The sequence below is a fragment of the Cupressus sempervirens genome, chromosome 11 (genome assembly GCF_028749045.1).
Source record: "Cupressus sempervirens isolate cs-2001-9-10 chromosome 11, ASM2874904v1, whole genome shotgun sequence".
NCBI classification, from domain to species: Eukaryota; Viridiplantae; Streptophyta; class Pinopsida; order Cupressales; family Cupressaceae; genus Cupressus; species Cupressus sempervirens.
In genome coordinates, this window is record NC_143128.1 from 224,525,185 (window position 1) to 224,543,788 (window position 18,604).

The following is an 18,604-nucleotide window of genomic DNA, read 5'->3' on the forward strand; positions in this document are numbered from 1 at the left end:
TTCCTATATGGCATTCAAATGGTGTATGTTAAGGTTCTGTAATGTTTAAATGACATGCTTTGTGCTTAGTTTCATATGAATGACATGTATATTTGCAAATTTCAGTGTATATTAAAAAATTTCCCTATATTTATATAGTCGACCCCCCGTCCTCAAAATTGACAAATTTTTTGCCGTCTCGGAAACCCATCGCACTATTCCCTGCCGTTCCTGTCCTTGAAACTCGGGGGAACATAGGTATATATATCTATATATACATATATATACATATACACACACACACACACACATATAGATATATATTTTATCCCACTGAAACTACAATTAACAATAACAACAAGCCAAGTCATTCAATTTAGAATTAGCAAAAGAGAGATACGCCTGCCAAAAATTGCATGGTCAAGGGAAAAATGGAACAAATTGCAGGTAGTAACAATTAACACAGTGCCAGACTCCACAAAAGGCAATGATTTAAGAAGGAAACCACTCTACGCAGCTGGCAAAATCAAAATGGTGCACTGAGCCAAACCCCAAAACAAATTAAAAAAAACTTTTTCCAAAAACTATGCTGCTCAATCACAATAAGAATGCATCCTCTCTTGCCCACACCAAAGCTTTATGGCATGAGCGGCAAGAAGTAACTCCTTGCCGCTGTGGAAAGAGGGAGTTACTCTTGCTATCCCAGCAAGAGCAGCTCACAAAACAAAGGGTCAAAACATACGAATATGACATGCATCGGACATTATAATGGTTGGAATTAATTTTCCATATGTATGCTATATGCACATATGTACACACACACACACCCAGTATCATACATCTCATATATTATCTATACACACACACATTTACATTAAGAAAAGTACCTGCTAAAAGAATGCATAATAAATGATTAATTGAGTGTATAAAAATATATTTGTGTATGCATATTTATGTGTACACACACACACATACACTTGTTTGTATATTTATACACACAGACACACACATATATATATTTGTATGCATATAAATATTAAATATATTTATCAAAGGATCAAACAAACAATATACGAAGAACTAAATGCAAAACATACAAAAAATACGATCAATTAATGATCACCAAAGTTGCTTTATTAAATCAATGAAGATTATTTATGCCTGGAATATTAGCTAGACTAACTAGGCATCAAAATTCCACCACCCAAACTTTACTGACAAAGGTCGAAGTTCTAGTTCAGATGGCATTTCTGACTTCGGCCATCTGCTTCTGCACCCCTACACTGATGATACTCTTTCCCTGCTCGTGGGTGGTTTCTCCTCCTGCATCCACTGATATGGAAGGGTTAGATATTCATGCCATATTAATAATCTCATGTTACCGAAAACTCAATATAAATATGGGTCAGTTTTCCAAAGTGTTTTTGTTGCAATTCATTTCCAAATATTCCACATAAGAAATATTCAAATCCTTCTACTATCATTTCCAGTAACAGAACGATATATACTTATCTATTCTCATTAGCAATCTACTTAACTGAAATTTACTGAAAACCAATAAACTGTTATTGTCATACTTTACATGAAATAGTAATTACAGTTGTAAAATAAAATGGTCACAAGGAAGGGATGTAACAGCTGTTACAATATGAACATAATTCTCTTAATCATGAGTGCATGCACAACACCCATCACTGCTATTCCTGCAGTATGATCATGCTTGATTCTTCCCTAGGAAAAGGGCTAGGGCTTATGAATGCATATATGCATTGATATTTGCCATTGTTATAAAGCGAATTTTCTCAACAAGTAATTATTTACAGGTTATCTTCTTCTAGCCAAGAGTATGTACCATAAGTAAAAAATGAAAATCTATAAATGAAAACATAAGAACAAATTATAAAAAGGTAGATTCAGGAATGTAAGTCTGTTATGAAAAATCTGGATAGAAAAGTAGTTTTAGACTATTAAAAAGTACAAGTGGTCACTTTTAGACTGTAAGTGCTAGTGCCCACAACTAGGATCTTGTAGAAACATCTCTGCCATGAAATCGACTGCATTTTGTCTTATTGATCTATTTGCCAGCTAGATAATGGAAAGGGGGTTGAAAATCAGGTTTTGTGTAGCGTCAAATCTGTCTTTTGTTGCATACGATGGGTAGAGCAGGTATGTCTTCCCTATTTGTGCTCTGTATGTACAACTTAATATAGGAAAAAACATAGGAAAAAAAGATAAATTAAATTCTGAAACAGTTGTAAAACTTTTAATGTATTGAAAGAATAATTGTACTGAAATTTCTGCATGGATCATTTAATATACCTTCATTTTCCAAGAGTTTATTGTTGTATTTGTTGGGAGGATTCTGTTACTAATGCCAAAGAGATTATTTCTGCAGGATTATTGGTATTGCAGGCATTGGAGGGAGCCTTATTCTTGTATCCATGTGTTGCCTGTGCACTTTTTTAACTGGAATATCATTAAGTGCCATAGCAACTAATGGAGCCATGAAGGTAGGTTAAGCACAACTTGTCCTTTGTGAGTTTAATAAAGTTATGTTCTAGAATTCTAGAGACTAGAATGGTGCATGGGACCAATGCAAATCCATAAATCTTGCACAATTCTTATTTTCTTACCTTAAAGTGGGCTGCCAACATCTTTATGATTATGCATTGGGCTCAAAAAATTTCATTTTGTATTGGTAATTTGACATGAGATTAGCTCTTAATATAGATGAAAGATCCCTGATGGATCTCTTTTGCTGATCTGCTGTAATTTTATTATTTTTAAATTTGTTTTCCTTGTTTAATAATATTTTCTTGCAGAGCTAGACAGAAGTTGCAGAAGGGTTTGAGTGTTTTATGTTTTTGATGGTTTTGCAATGAGTAATAACAAAAGTACAATAACCTGAACCAGTTCTGAAAATATATTTCAAATACAGCCAAAGTAATTTCGCTTCAAGCAGATTTTTAAATATAAAACCTAGTTTGTAATCGGATGAAGATTTACAATAATATCCAGATGATTACAACCAAGGATAAACCCAACCCGAAGGCGTGAAGAAGAAATATGAACCCAAAAAGAAGATACGGCCGGATTCCAGCTCTCCAATGCTGCACGTGGGAAAGAATATGGCTGCTAGGTGTTACCGTACAGCTGCAAAGTGCCCACACGTGGATAGAATGCCCAAATCCCAGCTGAAACTCTGATTGAATACTGCGTTCCCAAGAAGAAACAATGCACAATCTCCAAGACGACTTTGACTGCAACAAATCCAAACCACTGTTTTGGGGGCTACGTCCCAAACAGGCAAAGCAAGTGGGGTTGGCGTCCCAAGTGCTGAAAGCTCAATCAGAGCCCAAATCGCAAATCCAAGATGTAATATGGCAATAATGAATTAGAACTTTCTCTTTACCTCCTTATAACCCACCATACTTAGCTCGAACCCTAAAAATGTTTCCATGTGGTGTTGGATTATAAAATAATATATTTCTCATTTTTAAAGTGGTCAAGTATCTAGAAATTGACCTTTTTCCCAATAGAAAGAAATCCGTTCACCGAAATGCTCTGAGTCAAAAGAGAAATATTTAGAAAAGTTCAAGAGCTTTCCAACGAGCTATTACACCAAGGGATACTCATCTAGATGAGGCCAAAAAACCATGTATTACACCAAAATGGCTATAACTTAGCCTTATTTAAATTATTAAAATGCTAACTTAGGAGAATATTTAAATATAGTAAAATATTTCCCAAATAGCAAACTGATAGCCAAAACACCTCTACAATGTGAAACTGAACTCGTCACCTCCTGTGATTGATGCCGGATAATTTGAAATAACTGACAGTCTCATCCCTCAAAATTAGGGATACTCCTAAAAAATGGAACTTCTCCAAATCTCCCGAAATTGAAACCATAGAATGATCTCGTAGAGACTCAAGATTATAACCCATCTCCACCTCCTAAAATGTAGGAAACTCCTCCTACAATTAAGGAACTACTCTCAACTGCCTCCTATTGTCTGAAACTCCAGATCTGAACACTGTATACCTTGACTAAGTCTCTAAACACCACTGCCAGCCTACGAGATTCCCTAATAGGCTAACTCTATCATTTCTGATGTCCACTCTAGAGAGCAGACATGACAATAGAGGATTTTGAAATTTCAAATTTTACATAAATGAGAAATTTCTCAGATATAGTAGCTAGTTCTGGGTGTGAAAAAATGAAATAATATTGCTCCAATTATTGACTTTTAGTACTTATTTCTTAGCATCTATCAAAAATAGAATGTTTAAATGGAATTTTAATAATAAATCTTGTAAATAAATGTTTTGAGAAAAAATAGGAGGAAATAAAAGAGAAGGCAAATATTTTGTGGAGCCATCTCTCTCAATAAGAAGTGCCCTTTTATTCCAGCCCCCCCTTTTTTAAAAGCTTACTTAAAAATTTTAAGTGGTGGCCACTCCACAAAAGTAGGGATGTTACAGATTATCCTTTTCCCGTGATTAAAAATGGCTTGGGAACACTTAGGCTATTTAAATTTAAGCACAAATTGCAACCGCATGGGAACATGGGGTTAGAGACCATTCATAATGTTTAATGGATGCATGAGCTTGGTGAGCTGGTGCATAGGGAGGAGAGTAGTGGATCATAGTTTGTAGTCGAAAAGGGCATTTTTGTAAAACACCATGTATAAAACTTGTGTAAGGTGGGATTTTGTAACTATATGATATATGGGGAAATAGTATAGAAGTATGGCTAGGGTGTTCTAGGATTAGTATGGTTTGTTTTGAATAGATAACAATTTTTAATTTTTGCGTCATATTAATATCATTTTGCAATCCTAGAATGTCGCTAATCAATAAAAATAATATTAAAATTAAAAATTTCAACATATTTATGCTATAATGTTTTTCAATTTTTAGAATGTATTCAAATTTAACATATCATTGCTTTATTTCTATGAATTTATTGCTTATGTTTTAAAAATGTTAAAATTTGTACATGGCAAATATAATCAAAATTTTTGTTGAATTGTTTCCTCATGTCAATATTCATCCAAATTTAAACATAATCTCAAACCTTGTGACATAGGGGTTGGGTACCATACCTATTTATTCCCGATTTTACAATAGATTCTTAGCTACGTTTGGAATGTGTAGATATGACACTCTTCTTAATTGAGATTTAATTATCAATTAGGAATAGAAAAAATAATGGAGTTAGCTCAGAGCTTCTTTTTATGGCTTCATTGCCTCATATATTTTGATTGCCTATGCTATCATTATTGGGAAATAATATTGATAAGTTGGATCTCAAATTACTTGTATTGGGGAAACTTGCAGAGCCAAGTTGGTTTCATCTTCTAACAAGTCTATGACATCTCATATTAAAGATATTTCATTAAAGCAATGATTTGTGACTGGAATCATTGCTAATCTACCAAATGCATTTGGAAAGTCTTGGCATTTCCTTGCTATGATTATTTATTGTTAATTTCAGTACTATTAAAAAATCTATGAAGTTTTTTTTAGATTGCAGGAATTGATTGGTCCCCCATAAGTTGACGTGTGCTTGGTAAAAATTTTAACGTGATTAGTGACATTGGCGTAACACACCCTATAGTACTATGTTTTTAAGGGAGAGACTAGATCTTGTGACCTTGTGTCTACTACAAGAAGCTCTTCCCAATCAGTCAAGCTAGGCCCCTAGTCCATGAATTTCATCTATCTATCAAGTAAAAAATAATTAAATCTTATATAAACTATTTATAATTCTTTATTTTTTAAAGAGGTGAATACTTTTGACTGGAGCTATGAACCAACAAAGTCACAAATGGGGGACCTCATCCTTGAGTGTGGTTTAAACTTTGATAGCAAGGACAATTCACAACCTAACCATCATACTATTCCAATATCAATATTTATAAACTATGTTCATCACTAATATGTTTATGGTTTAATCTTTGATGGCAAGGACAACTTACAACCTAACCATCACACTATTCCAATATCAACATTTATAAACTATGTTCATTACTAATATGTTTATTTTTCATTAAATTCAATATTATTCATCATTATTTTATCTCTTATCTATATCTATTATTTATTATATTTGGAAATTCATTTATTTTATAAGTTTATTATTTATTAAGTTTACTATCGTTTATTATTTATTTGATCTTTACATGTATTTAGTATTTTTATCAATGCTTACATTTAATAAACTCAATATTTGCTAGTAAAAATTCAATATTTTGGTATGATATAATTAAGTATAGCGTAACATTAGAAATTATTAACTGTATACTTTTCAAAATCATTAACGGATCAAAATCGATAGTGTTATATACAATTCCTTTAAAAAAATGCTTGTGATAAAAAAATTCAAATTTGTTGTGACCATCTATTCTGTTGAATCAATTAACTATCAAGTCTTATTGCTATTGGGTTAATCACCATTGATTTAAGCCTTGCCTTGATATGCCATTTTTCAAAGGAGATTCGACTTCCATTTAGCTTGAGAAATTATTCTATTTTGTTATTTCCTTGATTCATATGTTTAACTCCTTGATTGGGCCAATGATGCTTTATGGTGCAATGGTTTGGGGGCCATCTCTCATCTAGTCAAACTGGGCTTTGATTGAGACAGTTCAAACCCTTCTTCTTCAACGCATCATCAGGTGTCACTAGTCTATCCCTCCTAGTATTGATTTGGCTGAGTTTGGGGCCCATCCTCTCAGACTTAGAGCCATCTTTGATTTAGTTTGGTTCCTCCATCGACTTTGTTGCTTTACAAACTCAGCTGAGGGGCACCTAATGCTTCTCAGAGGAGATTGTGGATACCGACCCCATTGGTTGGGCCTATTGTTGGTATGTTCAGGTTTCTACCCTGTTCCGCTCAGTGTGTATTGAGATTGAACACCTCCCCCCTTCCAGTTCTCTTTGGATGCCCCCTCTCATCTCCTTCCTTCCCAACAAGAGTTGAATAGACACATTAGGATGTTCATTTATAGGCAGTATATTCGTACGACCTATAGATCAACCCTCTGGGGGGGCCCCGTCCATGGATTGCCTACTATGTAGAGCACTTTTTGGATATGTACGATGGGGTCACTATGTGTCCTTCATGCCTTGTCATACTTGAAGATGACCTCTATCCAACAAGCTAAAACCTTCTTCAGATCCTCATTTGCCACCCCCCTAAGGACCACCTTTCCATCAATTACGAAAGTGAATTCCATCTATTTGCAGCTCTGTTTGTACTCGTCCAGAGTTATCATCCACTGGATACAGAGTATAACCTCCATGTCATCCAAATCCACTATAAAAAAGTTTTCAGTCACCGTGTAGTTGCCCACGGTAATACTCAATCGGGGAACTAGGTTTGTGCATGATAAAAGTGTTCCTTGATCTACCTTGACTTTGAAACCCGCATGTGCTTCTATAAGTAAACCCCTTTTCTTTACAAGTGACAAGTTTATGAAATTTAGAGTAGCTTTGTTGTCCAATGTCACAATGATCCTCCATCCCTGGAGGGTTCCCAGTACCTTGAAGACTGTGCACCTCAGAGTACCTGTGAGAGCGATAGTTCCCACATGTCGTAAGAGCGTGGCTCTGCTCTCTGTGCGGTTAGGTTTACTTCTTGTTTGTTATCCCATTTGGGTGATTGATCATCCATTTCTTCTTTACCATCCGACATGACCTCAATGTAGTGTGTTTCTCCTTTTCCTTGACATCTTTGTCCTAGTTCCCACTCTTCGTTATAGTTGAAACATAATTTTCTCCTCCTAAGTTCTTGTCTAGTGGCTTCATCCAACGTAGACTTCTTCTAGGTGGGTTTGTTGTCTTTTTCCTTTGGAGCCAATGGTGGTTTGTTGTGCGAGTAACTCCAAGATGATGAGGTTGAAGATAATGCCATGCTTCGAGCCTCCTTTATAGCTTCTGAGAGGGTGACATGATTGAAACCTTTTACCCATCCTTTCAACGGTTTGTTAAGCCATCCATGAATAGCACGGTTCGCGGTCTCTCTAATAAGTTTGTAACGAGTATGGAAAGTCTCTGAAACTCCGTGATGTAAATGTCCACCAACCCAATTTTCCTTAGATGTGCGAATTCTTTAAAATTGACTTTTGGATCTTTTCTAGTGATCTAATCTATCAGTCATGTCCGAGAGTAACCATGCCATGGTGCCACTTCCTCTAGATGGAGTGTAGAAAATTTAATAGCTTTCTCATCTAGTATTAGGTTGAGCTAGAAGTAGGTATCCACCATCATTAACCATACTTGTGCCACTATTGATCTAGATCCATCAAATGGTGATAGATTCACTTTACTTAATTTTCTTTTGAGATCATCATTGAAATACCAATAGTTGTTGCCACCAGAAAACCTCATTCTTAATTCCATGTAATCTTTGTATTATATATTCCCTTCCATGTTTGCATTCCTCCAATCTTCTCATAACCATTCTTGAACTTCTTCTAAGGTTGTTCCGTATGATAGTGGTAGACTCAAATCCGTACGGTTGCGTATATGTGCGTATGGTGGGATGTTGGCATGTATGGCGATGAGGGAGTGGTTGAGGTATACCTAGTGGGATGTACGGTGTAGCTTCATACAGTAATGAAGATACATGGTATGAATCGCGTAGGCTATAGGGACAAGTAGAGCTAGGTTGTACGACCAACCAAGTCAATGTCGTACAATGGTGGTTGGATGTCTGGACCAAAGTTGAAGGGTATGGAGTTTGTATATGACCTTTAGGGCATGCAAGCCATATGGCTAGGTGGTCGTATGGTTAGGAAAAATGATTGAAGTTCTTGAAAATGGTTGAGATGCCAAAACAAATGCACACTATTAATTGGATGCCATGAAACAACATATTCACCAACAAAGATATTCGCTAGAGAAAAGGAATGTATGCAAATTGTCATTGAACATAGAATTTATCTTAGTAGACAAAGATGGTGCTCCAGATGTGCTACACCTGAAGCAAAGTATTATGGATAATGGAATCGGGTAAGGGTTGAATCCCACCGAAAACACAATAGCGAAGTAGGCAAGATCTTCCACTTTTGAAATGGCGAACAATAGTGAGACCCAACATGAATTTGCAACATAATAAAATAATCCAACTCAAATATCTAAACAATTTAACCTGACAAACATATATACACTGTCGAGAGAGAAACTAAGTGTTGACACAAGAAACGACAAACACCTCTGGAAATAACCTATGTTACCCCAAGTTTCCGGGACGAGGGGACAGGGGGACAGGGAAACGAGTTTTCGGGACGGTTTTTTTCTTGTAGGAATAGGAGACAGCAGGGGATGGCTATATATATATATCTGAATTTTTAAAAATATTCATCAATTCTACATTCATCACAGCAACATAGTTAAAAATTATCAATTCCATTCATCAAATATTGATTCATCAATGATCATAGGGCATAGCAATCAACATCTAATTGAGTCGTCATAGAAAATCAAAATTCTAAATAGCATCATTTTCAATTATCTAAGAAAATTCAAATAATCACTTTCAATCATCATCTAAGTACTTACAATACCATTAGTAAGTCATGAAATGAATCAAATGAGACAATGAAAAATATCAACTTTCAGCAAAATGAAAACATTGAAAAGTTAAGACTTAAACAATTAAACTTTTAAATTAAACTAGATCTGTAATATAAATTAAACCATAAAAGATAAAGAGATCTGTATGATATTTGTGGTGATAATGGATCATGTAACAGCAGAAGTATATAGTTATTATTATTATTAATGGATGCAAGGTTATGATTATATATAATAAAACATTAAGATAGGAAATGAAAACATTGAGTTATTATTATATTAACAAACCTAAGTCTATATAAAAAATATTAAAAGTTTTATTTTTTAATATATTTGAAGCTGCGGGGTCCGCAGGTGGCTTATTTAATTTTTGTGGTAAAAATCGGAAATTTTTTTAGAAGTCCCGGAAACCTCTAGGAAACGAAAATGCAGTCCTCGGGACAGTCAACAAGTTTCCGAAACTCGTTGACTGATTCTTGTGTTTCGGGGATGTGTTTCCGATTTTCCTATCTAGGTGGGGACGGCTTGGAAACGTTTCCTGCCGTCCCCCTGTCCCCGAAACCGTCCCTGTTTTTGAAACCTGAGTCTTAGAGGTGGAAACGTGTTTCCGGGTAACATAGGAAATAACTAAATTGATGTGAGTCCAAGATATAATAAATCAAGTGGTCCCATATATAAAGTTTTTACATATTATTTATTTTATGACGGGGATATTAAACCTTCATTTGGAAATTTGTTCCATGCATGTGACTTAGCAAGTGTATCATGTTGTAGGTATGGCTAAATGATGCAATTAATATCCTATTGAATTGAAACATAAATATGGTGGTGTACTTTGCTATGTTGCTTTACTATTATCATGGTGGTGTATGAACTTATTTGCTGCTGCATATAGGCACACACATATATTTAAAAAAAACATGTTTTTGTACAGACGAACCCCAAATAAACTTGAACCCCCCCTGGAATTTTTTTGAATGAATTTCAAACCCAAATCTCAAACCCGAATCTGAACGACCACTGAGGTGGTTTGCAATCTTGAGGCTGTGAAAGACCAGCTGAAATCATTGCTCGACTGTGGGCTTAATTCAGAGGTCCAATTTGTGCAAATTGCTTGAAGTTTTTGCAAGATTTGAATGCTAGATCAAGAGTGAGTCCATAGCCGACATATAGCAGCTGTTTGCAACATTTTGTGACTGAAATTCTTGTATCTCAAGGGAGGCCATACAACATTCTAGGTCCCATGTGAGTCCCAAAGCCAAGGCGTTTTGCTTCTAGACAAAAATGCCTTGAGTTTTTGCTCTCATCATCCAGTATTGGGCATCTAGTAATAAAAGTGCATTGCTTACTGAATTTGAAGGGGTCTTGGAAAATTTTCATGCGCTGCATTTGTACTCCAGGTTGTCTTTCAGCTGCAATTATATTTCCAGAATTTAATAAATCAATTTCTCATGCTTGTATCTATCTTTTAGTTAGTAAGATAGCACTCCAACGCAATGCACTGAAAATTAGTTTAATTTTTTCCCTTTTATGCAAGCATATCTGTATATTTTCTAATTATCTGCATAAAATCCAAAAAAAATATATTTTCAAAGAAATACAAAAAATATACAATGCAAAAACAAATTAAAACACAGATAGCCATAGGTTTGATAGAGGCTGAAGTAGTAGGGTTGATCACAAGAAACCCAAGTTCACTTTGAAGGATCCAAGTGTATAAAGCCTTCATCACTTCAAGAATATCAAAATGGAAAACAAAAGCAAGTTCAAAACCACAACAATTAGGAGATTTCCAAATGAAAGGAGTTGAAGAAAATTTGAGAAGATGAAGCAATTTGGGAATATGCCGTCACAATTGGGAATTTTGAGTTTCAAGAGATATTTTCTTCATCGATGAATCTCTTTGAAAATGGAACCCTGTAAGAAAAACGAAGCCACTTTCTTAATTTATTCCACAACCATTAAAGTAATTTTTTAAAGGTTTAAAGTCTATATAAGAGAGAGTCCCTTTTACATTCTCACCCACAGAGATTGAAAAACGAGTTTGAGAGGAATATTTGAGGATTCTAGTAAATTTCTGACAAAATTTTGAAGCAGTGTGAAAGATCTTGACAAGAGAGAGGGAAGAATATTGGAGAGAGAAAGTTGTTCCTTGATTTGTGTGAAGTCACTTTCAGTTGGAAAAAGTTAGGAGAGGCTGTGACATCCAGAAAAGGAAAAAATTTGCAGTAAGTTTGGAAGTTAGTTAAAAGACATGAATATTTGGAGGAAAAGAATCTCCTAGAGAGAGAATGCAAAGTTTTTAATAAAATTCAATTTTTTTCCCTCCATGGACAAGTTTTGTGAAGAAGAGATATGGGTTTTCTTTTTCAATTCTTACCCAAAGAAACAAGTGTGACTGGAAAGCAACTGATCAAGAACAAGCAAAGGGGGTTTTATCTTGAATCCAAGATAGTGTCGAAATGGGCAGATGTTGGTGTCAAAAACCTCGAATGTCTGGACATGAGCGAGTTCAACAAGAGGATGTTTGGAAACAATGATTACGAACCAACCCACTTGGCAACCCAGATTGTAAACAATAAAATTGTGGCTGTAATAGGTTTTCTTCTAGCTTTTCAACATGCATAACTAATCTTGGAATAATTAAGATACTACAATGCAAATGACATAACAATCAGGGATTTAGATGGAAAAGTTATAGCAAACTTTTCTCCATGGGCCATTTCCGAAACATTCAGAATTCCTACATTTCAGGAGATGACACTGATATCAAAAGAGCAAGCAGTTAGAGTATTCGCTGTTGGGATTCAACATTGCGAAAGCATCATAAATAGTAAATGGTTGCAGAAGAATAGAGCCCACCATTCCAAGTTGTCTAAGGAGCTAGTCTGGCTCAATCTTCAGTGTGAGTATAGCAGTTTAGTCATGATGTTGATCAAGATATTTGGGATTCTACAGTCCTATGAGTTCGAGGCATGGATGTGGTACTTCATTGAATAGGTAGTCAGGGGATTCAATGATGTGGATTGGGTTGGACTAATTAGCAACAACCTGAATGAGCAACTGATGTATCTGGAGCAGTTAAGAAAGTTATATATGAGCTCCTATGTCTTCCACCTACTACCTTGAAATACAAAGTATATCGGATTGAGCCTCAAAGGAACGATTGGGAGCAGTGCTCAATGCTTAAAGGTGCATGAATTCTATCCTCAGTTGCATTTATATGTCAAGAATGATTATGATAGTGTTAATGATGCCTTTGCAATGTGCATTGTGAGGACTCTATAGAAGAGGTTGCACGTGAGAGTATCAGTCGGGGTAATGGAATTGGTAAAGTATGGAGATATAATTCTATGAAGGTATGTGGATATAGGGTTGGGCAGTTTTTGGCTAATAGTTGCTGATAACTGTTCCTTCTGATGGCTCCTTTGGTTCTTACTCGATATTTCACTCTGTTTGTTAGTTTCTCTGTAGTCTGGCTGGGAGCATGCAAGTGTGGTTTTTCCTTGTAAGTCTGCATGGCGTGTAATGTAATTACGATGGATAAGCATATAATGGCAGAAAGCCCTTTTTGTTTACAACTAAAAAGACAGGTAGTAATGACTTTCAATAGTGGTAGCTATGGTCCACTATAGATTGGCCGAGACATCTCACTGTAATTTTCCAATATTTATATCTACTGCCTCAGCACATTTTCTAGCAAAAAGAAAAGTTAGACGTCCTCTGTTTATTTTTCTTTTCTTTTAAGCTAGATTGAAATTAAATCAAATTTAGTTTGCTTTTTAGGCTTATGTTAGATCTAGTTTATATAAGTTCTTAGTTTCTAGTCAATTTCTAAATATAATTATTAATGATAGTGTATTCCTTTTATACACACTACACACACACACACACACACACACACATTTTGGAATAGCATCAATGAATTTATATTAATTCTAAACTTCCAAGTAATGAAAGTCTTCTGTTACAGATTATATGACTTTTGTGTCCGGACCCCAGCAATATTCATTTTAGGTCTTGAAAAACAGTAGTTTGTATCTGTTTCCTTGCAATTCTGCTTTTAACACATTGGGTCTATTGGGAATTTGTTATTTATTGATAACAGACCTTCGCTGAAGTTTATCAGCAAGACAATATGTTGCAGGCATTAGATTTAGTGAATGTTGTGTATTTGTGTGTGCTCTAAATCACATTGAATATATCAAACCTTGGGTATGTTTTTGTATTGGATGATCTTGAGAGAACAGGATTACAATACTGCATTCTAGTCATTTAATATCAACGGTTTTTAACCATTTACTTGTCATTGAAGTTTTTATGTCTTCTGTAAATTCAGGGTGGTGGACCTTATTACCTTATTGGCAGAGCACTGGGTCCAGAGGTTGGAGTAAGCATAGGCTTATGTTTCTTCCTTGGCAATGCAATCGCGGGTGCACTGTAAGCAATTTATATCCATTTATTTCCTTTCTTCTAATAGCAATTATAATTGTCCATTTAATTCAAGTAACCCCACTGGGCTAATCTAAATTCGCAATGCATAAAATCTGTTCCCTGTGATAGTTGAAGGGTCCCGAGACAGAGTAGGTGATCCTTATTGTTACATCCTTGAAGTGGCCATTGTCTTTTTTCTTTTTTTGTTAGATGAAACGGACCTATTGATATTCAAACAATTATAACAGAAACTTAGTTTAAAGTTTAAACAAACATTTGGCAATTAATGTATCACAGAGTTTTGATCTTGCCACAAGCAAGGATTATAAGGAAACTTGTATACTTATTGCAATGGAAAGGTGGAGATGTAATCCTATGCTAGCTAGATATTACAACAATCGTACCTAGTTCTACCAAGAAGACCATGAACTGAAACATGAGAAATCAAGCCTGGCTTAGCACCAGGTGTGCCCTCCAGCTGTGGAGGTGCTCGACCTGCTCATGGGTTGCTTCCTGTTTTCTTTCTATCCTCTATTGAAGAGAAGCGAACTGAATTTTTTTTTAAGAACATCCACGAGGCCAAAGCAGCTTGGCAACCAAGAGCAGCACACAACATAGCCTTATAAAGTTTGTAATTTTCTCTTGAGATAAGATCTTGGGCAGTAAAAAAAAGATTAAAGAAGCAAACAGTTTTTAATGTTTATATTTTCTTCTGCAGGAAAGTTTCTGGTAAAACTTTTCTATGATCTTTACATCCATATTGGACAGAAGTGAAGGAGATCAAGCATTTGAAATATTTTGCAGCATAATTTTTTTTAAATTTCTCATATTCACAATTTTCTTTCCAGTAGATTCATCAGGCAAGATCGTTTTCCTTCAATTGTTTTATTAGTAGTTTTATTTTTTTTAAGAATAAATGAGATAGGGACAGCATAAAGTGGCGTTTGACTCCTGTATAATGGTATTTTAATCATGACTGAAATTTTACGGGTCATTGAGAATCTGGCTGACAACATCCAGCTTTAGATTGACATCTATAAATTCCCCATGAATGGGGTTGTGCAAATTTTCTTTAGAGAGGGACAAGATTTACCAAGTATTATCCATGGTTGCCTGAGCATGAAGATTGTACACTGCCCCACCATCCACTCAAACACAACTTTGTCCCTTACAACAATAGCAAAGTTTCTGAAGAAAGTGCCTTGGGCAGAAGTCCATGATTCTTTTATTAACTGGTATTGCAAGCCTTGCAGATTCAAAACTGTACCTGCTAATTGCCAATGCAGATGGAGAATATCCTGTTAAAGTGTAGCTTCAGTAGAAGTGAAGTACACATCAAATTGAGTATATGTATTCATGATTCTACATGAACATTTGTTTTATGTCTTATATTCTTGATAAGAATTATATATATATATATATATTCATAAATGACATTCCTTAACTAATCGGGCTCTTATAATAAGAAGAGACAATCTGAATGTGTTTATTAGTACAGCAAATGGTTATCGGTTATGTTTTGATCAAAGATTATGTCCATGTAGGGACATGACCCTTTGTGGGCATTGGCCACGTAGAGTCATGTTTCTACGAGGACATGATGCTTTACATATTTAATATGGAGACATTGGTGTAGACTGATATCAATCACACGGCATACTCAGTCACAGCGATCTCTCTCTTCAGCAGACAAAGGTATTGATCAGATCATAATTGCTCCTTCTCCATTGCTGTCCTGTTACAAAGATCTGCACAGGAAGAGCGACATAACACATACTATCAGATTTAGTACATCAGATTGTAAGTAATTCTGAGTCAAGACTGTTTAGTCTATAATATCATTTGTTGTCTCTATCAGAGATCCTGTTTTTTACATATCCAATCTTGGTTGCATATTGAATTTCCTGTTGGAGACAGCTTCGTTAAGGGAGAGTTACTGTGATTCTGAATGGTAGTCCCATCAGCTGAAATGCATAGATGAAACTTTGAAGATGTATGAAATGAACAAAAAGTTGAATGAAAAAATAGCGGAGATGGACATGGGAATGTTGAGAGAGGTGGTGGTGGTAGGGCATATTCATAGTTTATACTTTCAGCCTACCTTCTTGTTGTTCTCTCACTCTTCCCACAAACTCTTTACATGTTTGAATTTCTAAACATGATATATTGTTATTGCAATATTAAGAAATTAATTATATATTATTATTGTGGCATTGAGAAATGAGGATCCAAATTCTTATTAATAGATATTAGTCAGAGAACATCTATAATGTGTGTAATGTCTCTAATCCCTAATAGTCAATTTCATAAAATATTAAATTTGGCTTATGGGAGCTTAATGCAAATTTATTAAATGGGTCAATTTAATATTATAAAGTGGGTTAAAAGTGACAAAGAAGAAAAAGATGAAGGACAAGAGAAGGAAGCTGAAGGGTCACTGTATTGAGCATAAAAAGAAGGAAGCTAATTCATTTTGGGTATGCTTGGATTTTCAGAGATTGTTTCAGATTTTTCTTTGAGCAAAGGGAAGCTTTAGCTTTCAGTTTCTAGAATGTGAGGACAGAAACCTTTAGGGTCTTCTTGCCGGATCGGATGCTAACCCAGTTCAACATTGGTGGTGGATTCACATCAGTATTCACATTGGAGTTGCATATTCTTCTCTGTGTTTCCAATCTGGCTGTTATTGTTATTTGTAAGATTGGATTTCTATGCATGCTATTGTATTGCTTTTTTATAATGTAATAATGAATTCTGAGGTATTCTGCATGAGTATTTTATTGGTTATTTGCTAATATTAAATTGCATAAATCATCTCCTGTATTCTGAAATTGTTTGTGAGAAAAGGTTTGGAAAAATATCTAGTAAGATATTACAATAGTATTAGAGCATCGAACCTGCCATCCTGTTTGGTATAGTTAGAGGTTTCAACAGAACTGAGTTACAAATATTTAGATGGAATAATAGGTATATGCAATTCCTAAAGAACAATTTTAAGGTGTTTCTACTGCTTGTTTGAAAAGAGTTTATCTGAGTGAAATATTTTTAAATTTCAAGCATTTCTTATGGGCCATCGTTTGAAACTAAAAATACTATAAAATTTCCCTTCCATCCTCTTTGTGGAGAGTTAATACAATAAAGGCTTTGGCAGCTGCAGTTTGATATTTGTAGTAGACTTGCAGTGATTGAACTAACACTTGATTGTGGTTGCTAATATCTCTTTTTGAAATTAAACTCTGCGTTTGAGTTCCGTGAAGATTGTCCTCTGCATTGAGATTTCCATCTCTGCCTGTGACTTCGTATGCCTTTGGCGGAATCATATTTCTTTGGTGCTGATATTTTATATAGTTTGACTATCCTATGGTCGAGCTTTTTAAAGTTTTTTTGGTTGGTATTTAAGTGTTTGATTTTCACTCAATTAGAAGTGGCGATTATGTATTTGGTGGTCGCTATTTTATTATAAATGCAGTATGCATTGTGTTGAATCGGTTCTATGTGTAGAGAACACAACACAGAAATAATATGCTATTGGTAACATGCGACATTAATAAAATTTGATGCCCAGATGCACTGGTGTGATTACATTGTGGCTAGAGAAGCAGTTGCGTAGGATTCAAGTACACAATCTGAAGTGTTATCGTGAAGTGTATCGGATGTAGTAACAATAGGGATTGTTTCAATTTTTGCTGGAGAAACATCAATATCAGGGGTTAATCAAAGGGATGTAATCAGAGAAACCATCTGTGCAATTCTGGAAAATGTCAAGAGTGATTATTGTGACTAAGGTTGCTGGTAGCGGAACCATTTCACTTGAAGGGAATATTTTATGATTATATTGATTGTTATTGCTAAGTTATGTTGATAAATTAGCTTCATAGTGAATTGAAGAAAATTCCATAAGAAATATATGATAATACACACACACACACACACACACACATATACATATACATATACATATACATATACATATAAATATTTATCGTCAACATATATTAATATATCATTTAAAATAATGGTCAAGTCAGTTTGTTTAAAAAATCGATCAAGTATCGACTATCATATAATGGGCATGTTTCCCACTCTATTTAATACCTCTTGACGACTGATGGAAAACATCAATACAAGGCAATGTAATAATACACAACGATCGATACATTTCAGTTTGCCATCCGCTCCCATTCGATCAATAAGTTTTGTGCACACACACACATATATGATTCATATTATTCAGTAGTTTATCAGTGCCATACATATTCGATCATCTGAAGTTGATCTGCTCTCAAGAGAAATTTAATGTTCACCATTCGATCACATCATTGAATTGAAAGGAACGTAATTATCAAAGTTTCAAGAAAGAAATCAGGACAATATTAATTAGTTTCTATCTCCACCAAATCGATCTTATAAATTAACATGGTATCAGAGCCAAATTGGTAGAGAGATTGCTAAACTAATTTTTTAAAATAAACATCATGGCGAAGAGTCGAGGATAGGCTTGCAGGAGCAACAAATTTCTTTTCATGGAAAATTCAAATTACAACAATCCTCGAAGAATTGGAATTAGAATCATTCATTGAAACAAACAATTCAATACTTGAAGACGAGG

General features: G+C 34.9%; 1 protein-coding gene across 2 annotated transcripts in view; it reads left to right on the forward strand.

Moving 5' to 3' along the window:
* CCC1 (cation-chloride co-transporter 1) overlaps positions 1 to 18,604 on the forward strand; it is a 108,769-nt gene that overhangs the window by 56,419 nt on the left and 33,746 nt on the right. For both annotated transcript variants that reach the window (XM_089811526.1, XM_089811525.1), the window contains exons 5-6: positions 2,375 to 2,489; positions 13,904 to 14,004. In XM_089811526.1, the coding sequence (XP_089667652.1) occupies positions 2,375 to 2,489; positions 13,904 to 14,004 (216 nt within the window). The remainder of the gene's footprint in view (positions 1 to 2,374; positions 2,490 to 13,903; positions 14,005 to 18,604) is intronic.